The following is a 16,355-nucleotide window of genomic DNA, read 5'->3' as shown; positions in this document are numbered from 1 at the left end:
AACAAGAGCTATCGTGACTCTGTAGAACTTGGGATAAAGGTCCCTGGTTCCTTACACAGAAAGCAAGACAGTTACCTAACAACGATGGGCAAATACAGACAGACCCACTCATGGCATGAATCCTTGCAGCCAACAATGACAGCTTGAAGACATCTGTGTAATCCTTCTCTTTCCACCTTTAAAACCTTCCCTTGCTATGCTGGGTGGTAGTGGTGCTGGCCTTTAATCCAAGCACTCGGGAGGCAGAGGTAGGTAGATCTCTGTGAGTTCGATAGAGTGAGTTCCAGGACAACCAGGACCACACAGAGAAACCGTGTCCCAAAACAAACAAAAAAAAGAAATTAGCAGCTTCTCTTGCCTCAACCTTTTTGAATACACACATAGTTAACTATGACTCATATTTGCAGGACAGTACTGCTCCTAAATATACTTACTAATCTTTGGGCTGCCTCTCTCTGTTCTCTAAGTTAACAATACACATGGTCACTTTCTCCTTGTGAAGCCCCTTTCTTCACCTCCACCACGACACCTACACATTTCCTTTTCTGTCTCCTTGCCTCCTATTCAGGACCCTCTTGGTAAACGACCGAACTACCTTTGTCCTCCAGCACCTTGGTGTGGGGTATTCCTCTCAAGCATCGGCTGCCCCTCTAGTTTTAAAAACATTTGTTGACTTCGTTTGCTCCTTTGAGACAGTGTCTAACTAGGTAGCCTAGGTTGGCCATACCGTCTGCCCCATCAACCTAAATGCTGAGGTTTCAGTCATGCAACACCCTCCGTGGGTCTTCACCTACTCTTGTTTCTCTAATTCTTCTCCCATTATCCCTCCCATCATCCAAAATTCCCGCTAAACCTCCACACTGTGGATTTGCTCACCCCTACCATACCTCAGCTCTCTCTGTGTGGCGCAGGCTGTTCCACCAGCCTGAGGGCTCCTCTCAGAGCTCTCCCTGGATAGCTCTGCCATTCACCTTCTCTGTCACTTCCGGCAAGATTAGACTCACCAATTACATTTTATGCCACCCTGTATTTTCCCTGAATTCTTTATGTTGCTTAATTATTTTATTATTTAATAATCCTCGCCAGATTCTAAGCTCCCAGAGAACATGATCTATAGCTGTCTTTTTTGAAGTGCTCGGGTTTAATTTAAAGCCTTATACCTGACAGAGCAATGCTCTGGTACTGAGCTACATCTCCAGCCCCTCCACATCTTTCTTCACCAAATATCCCCGGTACAAAGCACAGTGACAGACACATGGCAGAACATCCCCTTTACTGACTGAATGACCAGATGATCAAGCCTCATTCCAGCTGTGACTTGTTTTTCCTAAACAGGGATCTCAAACCTTTAGTCACTATTGTTTCTCTCTTGAATGTCACTGTCATTTCCAGCGCATCACATCGGAAACCAGAAGTCGCATACACACACTCTTACCGCGGCTCTTTCCCCTCTGTTGTTGGTACTGGAGAGCTGTTCCAAGCCAGCTCGTCCATTGAAAGGTGAGGGGACAGGGTCAGCAGTTCCTGGAACATGGCTATGCTTTTTGGTCCTCATACAAAATGAAAGAATTTAATATAGAGGCATCTTGAGTCCTTCCCTTCTGAAAAGTCTATATCTCTTAATAGTGTCATACCTACTTGTTTCATAAATGGGGAAATACTATCTAAAAAGATTAAGTAACCCCTTATCGATGAAATACCACAGTTAGACAGATTAAATGTGGCAAACCCCAGCAATGAGGATGTAATGTGGAAAACAGCCCTATGAGATAGGAGATTAAATTTAGAGAAATTATGTGAGTGGCAGGCTGGCTTCTCATGAGACTTTTTCAGTGCTAAAAGGGGGCAGGGGAATCGATCTCTCCCCAGAACTCTACACATCTCCAGCAAACAACGTGCTTTGATAACGAAAGTAAAATAAAGGTTTCAGACATAAAATTGTTAATAATTCTTTTCATACAAAAGAAAACAGAACATTTCAACAGCAAAAGAAAAGTGAAATAAAAGTTAAAGATATAATATTAATTAAGGAAATAAGACCAGATAGAGACTCAGAATTTCACGAAGGAATGAAGACTATAGGAGGTGGCAAGTACGGTGCATATCTAGAATGTGCCACCCAGAATCCCCTTCAGGGACAGCCCCTTGCCCCAGCCAAGAGAGCTGCCAGCAGACAGCCCTCAGTTTTCTGGGACTTCAGAGGGTGGTTTGCCTTCCTTGCTCAAAATCAAGCCCTCCCCAGGTCAGCCCACCCAACAAATGAATGGGGGGGGGCGGCGTAAAAGGCATTCTGATCAGTGTGGAATCTCTCGAAGGCCAGCTAGCTCAGTAGTACCACCACCCCTGCCTGCTGTGTCCGGGGAGAGAGATGGCTGAGATGGAGGAATGTTCTATACACCTAACCGCATCTAAGTCTGACTCCAGGAAAACCTGCCACATTATCAACAGTTTGGAGCCTCACAGATGCTTAACGAAAATTACTCTCTATAAGCAAAACTCCCAGGTATACCTCATCGCTGCAGCTTCTTTATGGTACTTTCCTTAAACACAAATAAGATTGTGTTCTCAGAATGGAAGTTTCCAGACATGCAAGGCATTATACATTCTAGGTATGAAAACCTTAAAATTCTTTGTTTAGTGTTAATGCATAAATGACATCAGTTCTTGGGGGGAAATGAGTCGATTATAATCAACTCTCATAAAAATTACATATATCTGTGATGTTTATCATTTCTTCAAGTGATGAATGGTGATTAGTTCTTAGGAAATATTAGCGTCACACAATCAAAACCCACATAACACCCACTGTCCTGCTCCCTAAAGCCAGTCAGGAGCTAGAAAATGGGAGTCGGAGACAACGTGGGAGAAGAGGCAAAACCTCATTGTCACACATCGCTTTTTAATGACTGCATAGACCAATTGTTCAGACGCAATATAAGACCAAATGACCGCTGGATCATTTTGTTCAGGAGATCGTCAGCCGAAATTCCCATGGTCTTACTCAGAAGCAGTTTACCTACAGTGAGACCTTCATTTATCCCCATCTTATTCTAGCCATTCTGAGCTGGCCAGCCTCCCTGTAGCTAACATCTGTTTCAAACCATTTCTCAATCTCAGAGCATGTCTTTTCTCCTAGCTAAGGCTAAGCACATAATCTGTTGATGATATTGTCTTCTTTCCCATCTCTTATGAGATCTTGCTCTCTGTTATAGAGGAAAAGAAATCGTTTGGCTCCTCAGATCTGAATGCAAGCATTTCTGGTGTTTCCTCTGTCATTCGAATCTCTGTATTGGCTTTGAAGAAACACCTGCTCTAAGCGTGCTTCAAATATGCTGGGTTTCCCTATACTCCCCAGTATGGAGAGCAATGTCCAGCATCATGCCCTTCCTCTACGATTCCCTTCTCAGGCGCCAATATAATAGTATGGAACTCCTATAGTAGGAACCCCTGCTAAGAAGCCCCCTATTTCTGCTTCAAAGGGAAGACTTTACTAAGTGCCACTGCCAAACAACAGGATGCTACTGACACATTATCCTCCAAAACTACTGCCTTAGAATATTGTTTCTTTTTACAAGCTAATAGACGACCTTACTGTTAACTGTACCAATTTTCCATTAGAATCCCTTGAAATGCATTCTTATTTTTTATTATTGTATGATACACTGTTCCTGCAAGTTAGAGACCATCGTCTCACAGAACCGCCTTTGTTCCTGTTACACATCCTTCCTCCCAATTTCCTTCTCTGACTTACCCTATCTATCCAAAGCTCAGTCAAGGCCAAACTCAAGACCAGATCCTCTGTAACGCTGTCAACACCCTATGGTTTTACCGTTCCCCGTTTTTACTTTAATATTTTCTGATTTTAAATGTTCCTTGAAGATTTAATTTTATTTTTGTCTCCCTCATTTAGATTGCTGGAAATGTTTAGTTGGCATTCTTTCACACTTTACACATGCACGTTGGGGGGGGGGGAGAAAGATGGAGGGAGAGAGAGCGAGAGAGAAAAAGAGGGAGATAGAGGGAAAGAGGGGAAGAGAGAGGAGGGAAGGGGGGAGAGAGGGAGAGAAAGAGGGAGAGAAAGAGGGAGAAAGGAGAGAGAGGAAAAAAGAGAGCACTCTTAGGATTTTTATTTAGCAGAATATTGAGCATGAAGCTCCAGAGAGAAACACACCTGTGTATTAAGCTAATAGGCAAATTTACAGCAGACACAAAATTAAAAAAAGGAAGATAGGACTGAAGTTAGTAAGGACAATTCACTGCTTTTCTGATGTTGCTTTTAATCTCTTTAGAGCTGAGAGCTGATTGTCTCCTCCTGTCACTGCCTGCCCCCTAGTGGAAGATGAAGAAAAGGAGTAAGAATTATGAAAAGAAAAAAATAAAAAACACTGGAGAGTTGGTTCCTTCTTTTTTTTTTCTTTTCTCTCTCTCTCTCTTTTTTAACTTACGTTAGTAAAACCAGTAACTTCAATAAAAGGTGTAATGATTTCGGTCAGAACATGAAACTATAATTTGAACATAGGGAAACTCAGAAGACAGTGGGGCAAAAGTAAGTAGACAGAAATGGTATGGTCCGTGAAAGTGGAGGACAAGCAGCCACGCATGAGATGAGGAGTTTAGCTTCTTCTTAACTTCTGCCTTGACTATTTCATTGGATAAATACCACATGGTTTACAGTTTACAGTACACAGGCAAAACAAAAGCATCCTGTCCTCTACCCTGCCTCCCTTCCTCTACTCCTGTCTGCAGCACCAGTAACAAAGCCATAAAGTTGTGGCCCTGGTTGGTTTTCAGCTCCCCATCCTAAATGGTTTCTCCGTGAACTTAGCGTGCAGATCGTGTGTATAAAGTCCTTTGCTTATTTGCGTCTAGACACTCGATGACTTTATGATGCCAGCAAGGACTTCGGAGATTTGATGAACGCAGAGTCTCCAACTTGTGTCCAGACACAGTTTTAAAAATTAACCTCTACGCCTTTAAAGTTCAAATTATCTGTTAGCATTTCCATTTGGTTGCTTTTCTGTCTGCTTCGCTAAGTTAATATGCAACAGGACACAAACAGCTCCTTGTCTGCCTGGCTTTCCCTGTCAAACTCATCCTGCACGGTTTTCAGGAACTCTCTAGAGAAGCTCAGCCACTAAAAGATGCAGATCTTTCTTTTCCCATTTAGCCTCTAGCCCATATTAGCTTAGCACTGTCTAGCGGTGCTACAGAGGGTGGTTCTGGGCAGTGAAAAGCCTACAGGCAAACGGCTCACTCAAGTGTTTCATAATGTCCTTTTTAGAACCACGGACAAACCACTTTGACTCTCTAAGCCTCAAGCTCTAGTTTTGTAAGTAGGAGCTGTCTTCCATGCCTACCTCACTGGGTTGCTACGCACATCAAAGAGAAAAGACATGTAAAAAAAAATCTCAGCAGAGAGGTGAGGTGGTAGAACAGAGCTGTTTTACGTGTGCTCACAAACAAGGTTATCATGAGATAATCTTTTTCTGGGAGAGAGACAAAAAATATTTTAAAGGAATTCTGATGAGAGAAAAAATACCATTTCTCCTTTAAATCGCTGAACTATAAAAATTTAGAACTAAGTGCGTTGTTCCTTTGCAGCTTCTCCATCCACTAAAAGTGAAACACGAAAATGCCCTCCCACACTAACTCCCACCTAGCTTCTATAGTGAAACCAGGACACCCCCACAGTAGCCCCAGATTCTATTCACCTCCTACAAGAATGCAGACACCAAGGAGGGCACCTTCTGATTCAGAAAGTGTCTCCCGTAGCCCACACATCTTCAAGATAAATACAGACATACATCACCGATATGCCAGCGTAACTCTATGAGTAAATCCCACAGTCACAGAAAGTAATAGAAAAAAACAAGTATTCCCGACTTACACTGTTGGCAAGAAAGACCTAGGCGAGATATGGGAGACGACAGTCATTTTAATTTTTCTCCAAGAGGGAGAAAATACAGAGAACCCATGTCACTTCGCTTGCTATGAATATGTGTTTAATTTATTCTCCCTTGTCCTCAAAGGGGAGGGGAGATGAGGACATGACAGTGGAGGAAATTATAGCCATGCATATGTTGTAGAACACAAAACAAAATAAATATGGCAAAGCAGAAAGGAGGGGTGATGAGATGCCTCACATCTAGAGGACCCCCCCGCAATCTCTACAACAGCAATTGGCTTGCACTGCCTTGCAAAAAGGGCAAGGCTCAAAAGCAGCACACAGCAGGTCGCTCACCCCTAGTTCTTCTCCCAAAGGAAATTCAGACTCACCAGCCACAAAGACCCCCCATATCAAGAGTGCCGCTAGGTCAGAAGTTCTCCAAAAGCAGGGCATTTCTGGTTTCTGGTTTCTGCTGCTCACTCGGTACTTTTTCTCCTCACAGGTAGGAGAGCAGTAGTGACCATGGCCAGGCTCCCTCTGCTCGCCCGTTGGCTTCTGTGTGGTAGCACCTCTTGACCATCAGCAGCGAGCTCTCCTTTCCTCCCTGCCCTTTCCGTGGACTCGACGTGTTGCAGTCTGATTAGTAAGCTGGAAGAGAAGAAACTTCTCTGGGACTTGACACAGCAGTAGGTTTCCTGTGCAACGCTTTGCAGAGGAAGCAGAGTGAGTTATCTTCCAGCTCATTGGTTCTCCTCTCCTGCTGCTCACAGATAAACTGTACAATACGGCTCTGAACATGCCTGAGACAGATGGATTTGTCCATTCAAAACAGACATGGGATATTGACCTATTTGGAGCCTACACTTGTAAATGTTCCAATCACAATTAACTTCAGGGAAATTCTTCAATAGGAAAAAAAAAGTGCACAGCCTTTTCCAGTCTTTTAATGTAGAATATATATTTCTCCTTGGAAATGCTTGGGTGAAATTGCAATCTAGTCTGGAGGTCCATATATAACACTGGAGAACTGAAAGCGTGCCACTTTTCTGATATTACTCTAGCAATCCCAAAATTGGTGGCGTAACACAACACAAATTCAGTGCCTAAGAGTCAGAGTCTAGATGGCTATAAGGGGGCAAACTCAAGGCATGGCCAGGGCTTCACTTCTGGGCACCCAGTCTTTCCCAGAACGTAGACGACATCTCCACTCTCTGGCCTGTGGATACATCATTCTGGCCTTTGCTCTGCTGTCAAACCTGATGCCCTGACTGTGACCCTTCTGCCTCTCTTAGAAGGATCCTCTGTGATTGATTTGCTCAGGGAATCCAGCACTGTCTCTCTGTGTGAAGACCCTTAACTGATTTATGTCCACAGAGGTCCATTTGTCAGATCCGTGGACACTCAGCCGTGAGTCTCTGTTGGAGTTTTAACACTGAATCTCCCTACTCCCTGACTTTGGGAGAGAAAGGTTAGTGTAAGCACAGATAATCATCTTTCATTTGTCACACATCTGAGATTCTGACTTTCCAGAAAAAATTCGGTGTAATGTTGCTAGTTAATGTGCGCTTAGATTACAGTTGAGAGGAAGAAAGACAAAAAAAAAAAATTTCTGTGGCTGTGGTAAGAATTTCCTACCCCACGACAAAGTGCTTCAGGAAGGGGAAGAAAACAGTGCAAACAGGAAAAAAGATAAAACAACATGCATTTTTTTTTCAAAGTTAGCAGTTCCCTCTTCCCTCTTACCAAACATTAAACTATGTATATTCTCCCCTCCCCCCTCTCAAGCTTTCTCAGTGAATCAATCTGATTCACATCATGAGATGAGATCCTTAAGAGCAAGGAAGGCTTGAAGACGTGGGCTATGACAGTGAGGGAAGAGTAGCTGTCCTTCTGTTCAATGATTCATCAGATATCTGAAAAGAAAAATCGAAGAAATGTCATTTAAATCGTGATGTCATTTTTCCATCACACGAAGCTGTTAGTCCTGGAGGTTCTGACAACAGAACAGAAGTAGGTTTAAGTTCTCTGCCAGGCGATGTCAGTGAGACCAGCTAATTTTAATTTCCTTAGTCATGACTGCATTCTTTTTTCCATTTGGTATTGTAATGAAGTGAGCTGTTTTTAATGCCACCAAAAATTCTTCATGATCAGGGCAGCAAAATGGCTTAGTGGGTAAAGGTGTTGTCCGTACTGATGTGGGATTTCCATCTGTGTGCTGTGATTACCATTAATGAATAGAGAAACTGCTTTGGGTCTATAGCAAGGCAGAACTTAGGAAGGCAGAGAAAGCTAGGCTAAATGTTGGGAGAGAAAAGGGCGGAGTCAGACAGAAGTGATGGAGCCATGGGAGACAAATGCTAAAAACTTTAGCCGGTAAGCCACTGTCTTATCACAATACACAGATTAATAAAAATGGGTTAAATTAAGATGTAAGAGTTAGCCAATAAGAAGTTAGAACTAATGGGCCAATTAAACTGTATTTAGTTAATACAGTTTCTGTGTTATTATTTCGGGTCTAAGCTACCCGGGGGGGGGGGGGGGGGGCAAAAACCAACTAGTGGCCTCTGTCTCTCCTCCTACACCTTCCAAAACTAAAGACCTAATTACAATCCCCAGAAACTACACAAAAGGAGGGGAGGAAAGAGAGAGAGAGAGAGAGAGAGAGAGAGAGAGAGAGAGAGAGAGAGAGAGAAAGAGAGAGAGGGAGAGAGGGAGAGAGGGAGAGAACAGAACCAACTCCACAGTAATTCTTGTCCTTCATAAAAGCACCATGTCATGTATACACACACACACACACACACAAGAATGAGAAAGAGAGCACACATTGTTTCATTTTGCTTTTATTTAATTTTATTCTCTTTATCATTTATTTTTGTGATGCGATGGATTCAAACTTTCTGTGTATCTGAGAATGACCTTGAACCCCTGATCGTCCTGTCTTCACCAACCCAAGACTGAGATTCTACTGTGACATGCCCTACCACACCTGGTATACTGGCGATGGAACCCAGGGCTTCTTGCATGCTAGGCAAGCATAGCATAAGCTGAGCAACATTCCCAGCCTCAAAAACAAATGAAATTACTTGTCATTTATTTTAATGCCTGCCCGATGCTAATATCAAAACCAAGCTCAAGAGACCTGCCAAAGTCTAAGGAGACCTGGTGGCTGAGCTGAACTGAGCATTGCTGCCTGTGAGGTCTTCAAACTAGGCCCCCACCCCCAGTCTGAGATTTCAGGTGTGACTTTCACAGGCACGCTCCCTGGGTGCTCATCTGAGAACAAACCACAGTCTTTAACCAGATGTGTAAGAGTCAAGTCAATGGTTGCCACAGCACACAACTCACAAAATAGAAGATAGAGTGGGGTTTTTCTCTCATCACCCCCTCACATAATCTACCCTAAAGCCCCACACCCCAACATTCTCAATATCCACCTTCTCTTCTTAAGAACAAGCATTTGGACTGGGGGGGGGGCGGTAGGAGGGGAAGGGAAATGGGAGGAGGGGAGGAGGTGAAAATTTTTAATTAAAAATAAATTTTAAAAAACAAGCATTTAAATTAAGGCACCAGGAGTTTATCATCACCCACTGAAGATGTGCAGTGAGAACCCCCATAATAAGAGAAGTGTGTGTGCATCTTGTAAAGGCTTCTCTCTGAAAAATCTCCGGCGCTAGTTTCTTCCTGCATGTGCTTTTCGGAAACAGAACAGAAAAATGAGAAAGCATCAAGAGGAAGAAACTGCTCAAGCAGAAATGCAAACCCTTCAACTGTCTTCTTCTAGAGGACAGTTCTATTAAGAACCAGGGAATTTGAGGAAAAAAGAAAGCAAGACATAAAAACCAGAATGGTGTCATGTCGATTTAAAAGACAGAACAAAGCAGACGGGATGGTATAGATCCATGATGTGGTAGCCAAAAGCTTAGCTCAGCAGCTTTCAGTAAGTTAGAGCCCCTGTAAGCCATGACAACCACAAACTTGAACCTTTGGTTTGCTCAAAAATTACCTATCTGTCTACAAATGCCTTTCAAGTAAACATCTGCTCAGGAGTATTTCTCGCCCTCAACGGGCTGGGGTGTAGCTCAGAGGCTGAGTGCTTGCCCAGCATGGTCAGTCCCCGACACTGAAAACAGGGATGCAGCCCATACACTGCATGCTTCTCCTTTCACATCCTATCATGCTGTTGATATTTACCTTGAAAATTTTCACTTCTACTTACACTATGTCATCAACAGAAAAACAACCTTCAGAAAATATGTGTGTGTGTTGTGTAAGAGCTAACCATCTTGTTATAATTTTTCAACTAAATGTGTGTGTCATGTAAGAGCTAACCATTTTACAATAATTTTACAAAGTGTACAGAAAAATTAGACAAGGACGTCTGAAAACGAAGTACATACACTATCAAACAAGTGAGCACCGTGTGCAGTGGTTAGTATGTTCGCACGCTTTGTATACATCAAGAAACTGTAGTGATGTTTTATTTGTTGCAAAGAATCAATTCTAGATCTCACAAGTCATATCTATGGTAAAGAACACTTTCTAAGCCCTACACTTAACAACCTAAGTCGAGCCCTAAACACTTCACAAATATTACCCTGCTCAATTCTCTACACAACCGTATGCAGAATTCTCTACACAACCTTTATTATTCCCACCTTACATTGTTCCTTCTTAGCAAAAGGACTAGGTAGATTTTCCAAAGACACACAGATGATCTGTGATGGAAGCAGGAATAAGACTCCAGAAAGCTTCCTTCATAGTTGGGTACTATTAGTTAGACTTTCTTAATCCATTTCTAATGGTCTATATTGTCTTCCATACATCTTCCAGGAAATAGTCATCTGGTATTTTTTTTTCTCTTTCAGTTTCACACACTTCTTATTTCATTGCATTTTTGTTGTTGTTGTTGTTGTGTGATTGTTTAATAAATAAACCATGAGCTGTAATTTACTTCATATTAATATTGCTCTTTGCTGCTTACTGCAATTTTGTGAAACCAAAACTAATGTTTAAGCCCAGGATTCAGGAAGCAGAAGCAAGTAGATCTCCATAAGTTTGAGGCCAGCCTGGTCTACACAGCAAGCTCCAGGACTTCCAGGACTACATAGGAAGACCTTGTCTCAAAAAAAAAATTACAACAACAAAAAACCCCCCATTACAACTGGTTGCCTAATGGATAGTGTGGGTGCCATAGCCAGAAGACACGTCATTTAAAAGGTCACATGGCACAATGGCGGTGTATTTTGCATAAGGATAAATACTGGAAAAGAATCAGATCCAATTCTGTGCTCAGACACAGTGCTTTTCTGTGTTACCAACTGTATTTATGCCAAAGAAATCTTGTTGAAAATGCAATCTTGAAGCATTTTCTGCATTAAGATATTTCCTATCTAGGGCAGTTTTTTCTTATGGGTGGCAATTGGGAAGTCCAGAAAAATACAGAAGTCAACCCCCACACGTACACCAAAAATAAAATGTTGAAAATCGCTGTCACATATCTTGACTAAAAACTAACAATGTGGCAAAATAGTCTAAATTCAGACAATGATCATCTGACCATCACCAATGTCTAAGGCAGAAAAGTTGGAAGAGAATATTCCAAGTGTGATTATCTTAAATGCCTTAGATAGAGTTCAGTTAATAAATAAATGAACTCCTTGTGGCCTTCTAGTAAAATAATACAAAACATGAAAACCACAGCAGTCACAAAAGCTAATATTTTTCTGAAATTCATTCGCATTTCATTAGCTCAAGATTTCTCAAGGGAATGATAAATGTTCTGTTGAATTATTATGGGTTTAGTTGTTGAAATAAGGGCAGCGGGGCTGCGTCCCCGGCACCCAGCTGCCCCCACGGCTAGCTTTACCCGAAATAATTACACAGACACTGTATTCTTTTAAACACTGCTTAGCCCATTTCTATCTAGCCTCTTCTAGGCTAATTCTCACATATTCATTTAGCCCATTTCTAATAATCTTTGTAGCATCAAGAGGTGCGCTTACCAGGAAAGATTCAGCATGTCTGACCTGGTGGCTGGCTGCATCGCATCTGCCCGGGAGAGAGCTACATGGCATCTCTTCAACTCAGCTTCTTTCTCCCAGCATTCTGTTCTGTTTACTCCACCCACCTAAGGGTTGGCCTATCAAGGGGCCTAGGCAGTTTCTTTATTCCTTAACCAATGAAATCAACAGATTGATATATGACACTCCCACATCATTTAGTCTCCCAGTGGCTTAAGAATGTTGTCTTCAAATTACATAGAACTAACCATGCTGTATTTTATAATTGTATATCGTTTGCAGTGAATAGGTGAGTTTTAAACAGTCAGAACTCAATGTGTTGAATGTAGACTAAGTAAATCAAGATGAATATGGTATGGACTCACTCATTAGTGGACTCTAGCCATAAAGTAAGGACATTAAGCCTATAGTCCACAAGCCCAGAGAAGCCAAAGAGCAAGGTGAACCCAAAGAAAAACATATATAGATCCGCCTGAAAATTGGAAGCAAACAAGATTGCCCAGCAAAAGTTGGGAGTATGGGGGTAGGGGTAGGAGTGGGGGTGAGGTTGGGGGAAGGGGAGAGGGGGAGAGGGAAGGGAGAAGGGAAAGACTGGCAAGAGCTTGGGGGAGTGGGAGGGTGGAGATAGAGGAAAGGCAAATATAGGAGCAGGGAAGACGAAGAAGGTTCTACATTAAGGGAACCATTTTAGGGTTGGCAAGAGACTTGACTCTAGGGGGTATCCCAGGTTTCCACGGGGATGTCCCCAGCTAGGTCCTTGGTCAGCAGAGGAGAGGGTGCCTGAACTGGCCTTGCCCCACTATCACACTGATGATTATCTCAAATATCACCATAGAATCTTTGTCCGGCAACAGATGGAGATAGAGACAGAGACCCTCATCAGAGCAATGGAATGAGCTCCCAGGGGCAGAAGAAGGGAGAAGATGAGCAAGGAAGTCAGGACCGAGAGGGGTTGGTCCACCAACTGAGACAGTGTTCCTGTTCTAATGGGAGCTCACCAAATCCAGCTGGTCTGGGACTGAATGAGCATGTGATCAATCCCGACTCTCTGATGGTGGCTGACAATGGGGGCTGACTGAGAAGCCATTGATAAAGGTACTGGGACTTGTTTTTACAGCATGTTCTGGCTTTTGGGGACCCTAGCCTATATGGATGCACAGCTCCCTAGGCCTGGATGTGGTGGGGAGAGTCTTGGACTTCCCACAGGGCAGGGTTCCCTGCCCTCTCTCAAGCAGCAAGGGGGAGGGGGAGCGGGAGTGGGGGAGTGGGAGGGGATTGGGAGGAGGGGAGGAAGTATAAATTGTTGAATGGAGAAAAAAGAAAATCATGAGTTTCCTTTTTGAGGTAGCTGTTAAACTGTACGGCTAATGGCAAACTTCACCTCTGTCACTTGATGTAGGATGTCCTTCCAAATGCTGTGAATATGTGCTTCTCTCACTGGTTAATGAATAAAGCTGTTTCGGCAAATGGCGGAGCAGAATATAACTAGGCAGGAAATCCAAGCAGTGTTAGAGAGAGAAAGAAGACTGAGACAGGAAGATGCATGTAGCAGCCTAAGGTGTAACATGCCAGGGCATCACTGGTAAGCCATGGCCATGCAATAATAATCAGATCAGTAAAAACAGGTTAATTTACAAGTGAGAGCTAGCCAGTAATAGCCTAATCCATTGTCCAAACAATTACAATTAATATTAAGCCTCTGAGTGGTTGTCTTCCAAGTGGCTGTGGGGACCGAAGGATGGAGAGAACAGGTCCAGTGGGGCTGGGTGAGATGGAGAAAAGTCTCCATTTACAATCACTTAACTGTTTGTCTCTTCTAGAATGTCTATCTGATTCCTTTTTAAGATGTGTCATGCTGGTTGGTGATGGTGCATGCCTTTAATCTTAGCACTCAAGAGGAAGAGGCAGAAGGATCTCTATGATTTCAAGGCCAGGCTGGTCTACACAGTGGTGTCAGGGATACAGAGAAACTATGTCAAAAACATTCTTATCTGTATGATTCTTCCAGTGGAGACTTGTTTGAAGTGTCTGGCACTGTTTGTACTTTTAAATTATAGGAAATTTGAGCCCCTGTGTGATTTTTATCGTCTTCTGGAAGTGATTTTCATGTACTTCTAGGAATCGGTGAACATAGCATCTTCATCCTGAACTAAGACTAGGAGTAGAGGGTGACATCCTGTGACTCAAAGCAAGAACTAAGTCTAGGTGGAGAGTGGTTTTCTTGTCCACTCAGCCCCCATTTCATCCTACTCTTCCCCATTCAAGGGGCTGATGGGAGCACCGTTAATGTTTTAATCGGTTCACGTAGATTACTCAGCAAACACCACCAGTGTAAAACGTTATCATGTCCAGCATATACATCTTTCTTTTATTCTTCGTTCTTTTGTTCCTTCGTTCCTTCCTTTTCCTTCCTTTCCTCTTGTGGACCTTACCCAGGCAATTCATCATTACCTGGACAGCTCTCTTACCAACTAGCAGATTTTATTACTACTATCATGTCCAACTTGTCTACTAGTCTAAAGGTCTTCGCCTGCTACCACACAGATGTCCCTCTCCTTGATTCTTCACTGTCCCCCACTCTCACAGCATTGTTTCTTCAGCAAGTCCCCTGAACCTGACCATTTCATCCAGTCTCCCTTGTGCTACATTAGAAAAAAGGAGATGAAGCTACATATTCAAAATTTGTTTTCTGAAAGGCGAAATCTGTGTCTTTAGTTTTTAGACCACAGTTAAACTCTAAACAAACAGATCCTCAAGGATCCTTGCCTTTGGCCGCTGTGCTCCTCCACCACAGCCTTCTTCAGTGTGGTCTGTTACAATATGCATCTGGTTTGGTCATTTCTATCAGTTGTTAGTATTAAATAACCACAAAGGCTCAGGCATTTCATAAGTGAAATATCAGAACTTTACAAGCCCAGTGTTCTACATTAACATGGTTTTTCCTTAAAAAAAAAAGCATTAATATCTAAGTTACTTTTCTGTGACAATTTTTCTACTATTGATCAAGTGCTTCAATTCACTGTTAGTTTGACATACAGTATTGGCGATAATTTTGGGCTGATTTAATATGCTTTGAAAGTTTGTGTAGGGGAGTTTTATTAAAAATACTCTTATGATTATCTCAGCTTGGGAAAAGAAGAAGTAAGGATTATGGGACTGTTGAAAATGTTTAGATTTTGAATGTTCCCTATCAAGAAAAGGAAGTAGATAAGATCTTTTTAGACTTAGTGTTCTATATTTTACTTGGCCGAACATAATACAGCAACTAAGCCCATGAGAAATAATCTCCTACTTCTAACGATTTTGTCCTGGGAGTAAACAAAACAATTCTAACTGAGCCCCTGATTATGATGGAGCAACTTTGGTGAAAATGAACATGGACTGTGGTAGAACCATGGTTGACCTGTAGTCCTTGGTTCTGCAAATTAAGAATGCCAGCAGCATGGCAGAGGGACCACAAGCAGCCATGCCTCCATCTTCAGATGGAAGTCCCTTTTTATTATATATTAGTTTTAATTTTTGAGAGTATAATATAGTTGAATCATTCTCATCTTCCCTCTAACCCAGGGGTTCTCAACCTTCCTGGTGCTGTGACCTTTAATAAAGTTCCTCATGTTGGGATGGTCCCCAACCATAAGATTATTTTCATTGCTACTCCATAACTGTAATTTTGCTACTGTTATGAATCATAATGTAAATATCTGTGTTTTTCCAATGGTGTTAGGCAACCCCTATGAAAGGACCCAGAGGTTGAGAACCACTGCTTTAGCCCTCCCATAGAGCCCCTCCCTTTCTTTCAAATTCACAGCCTCTTTTTCTTGTTGTTACATATATGTGTGCATACACATAATAAATAGTTTATATATAATATTTGTATATATTTGTAAATACATAGGTATAACCTGCTCAGTCCACATAATGGTACCGATATGTATATTTCCAGGGATGATCATTTGGTATTGGAAAACCGGTTGCTGTGCGCTTCCCTGGGGAAGACTATTTCTCCCTCTCTCAGCATTCCTTAGTGGTCTGTAGTTTTGTGTCTACAGTCGAGGCCTTCTGGGTCTTCCCTCTTTCTTGTTCAGGCCGTATTTAGGCAGAGAAGTCACTTTCTGTTTTGCTTTTTTTCTTTATATTGACAGTAGATTTTTTTCCTCACATAATATATTCCAATTATGGTTTCCCCTCTCTCCACTTTTCCCAGTTCCTTCCCACCTCCTTCCACCCAGATCCACTCCCTTTCTAGCTCTCATTGGAAAACAAACAGGTTCCTAAAGGATAATAATAAGATATAGCATAAGACAAAACAAAAACTAACATGTAAGAATAGGATAAATTAAGAAAAAAGAAGGAAAAGAACCAAAAAAAAAAAAGGCATGAGAAACAGATCTAGGCACAGAGACCCACGCATTCACACACTCAGGAATCCCATAAAAACACTAAACTGG

General features: G+C 42.3%; 1 protein-coding gene across 3 annotated transcripts in view; it reads right to left on the bottom strand.

The window, feature by feature from the left end:
- Cd200r1 (CD200 receptor 1) overlaps positions 1–6,851 on the bottom strand; it is a 67,328-nt gene extending 60,477 nt beyond the window's left edge. Inside the window, exon 1 of one of the 3 annotated variants that reach the window (XM_075963631.1) lies at positions 6,277–6,851. In XM_075963631.1, coding sequence (XP_075819746.1) covers positions 6,277–6,340 — 64 coding nt within the window. In that variant the 5' untranslated portion in view covers positions 6,341–6,851. The remainder of the gene's footprint in view (positions 1–6,276) is intronic. The other 2 variants (XM_075963626.1, XM_075963603.1) reach the window with 2 other exon arrangements.
- Positions 6,852–16,355: the final 9,504 nt, after the last annotated feature.

The sequence above is a fragment of the Microtus pennsylvanicus genome, chromosome 1 (assembly GCF_037038515.1).
Source record: "Microtus pennsylvanicus isolate mMicPen1 chromosome 1, mMicPen1.hap1, whole genome shotgun sequence".
NCBI lineage: Eukaryota > Metazoa > Chordata > Mammalia > Rodentia > Cricetidae > Microtus > Microtus pennsylvanicus.
This window is presented reverse-complemented; position numbering and strand designations above follow the sequence as displayed.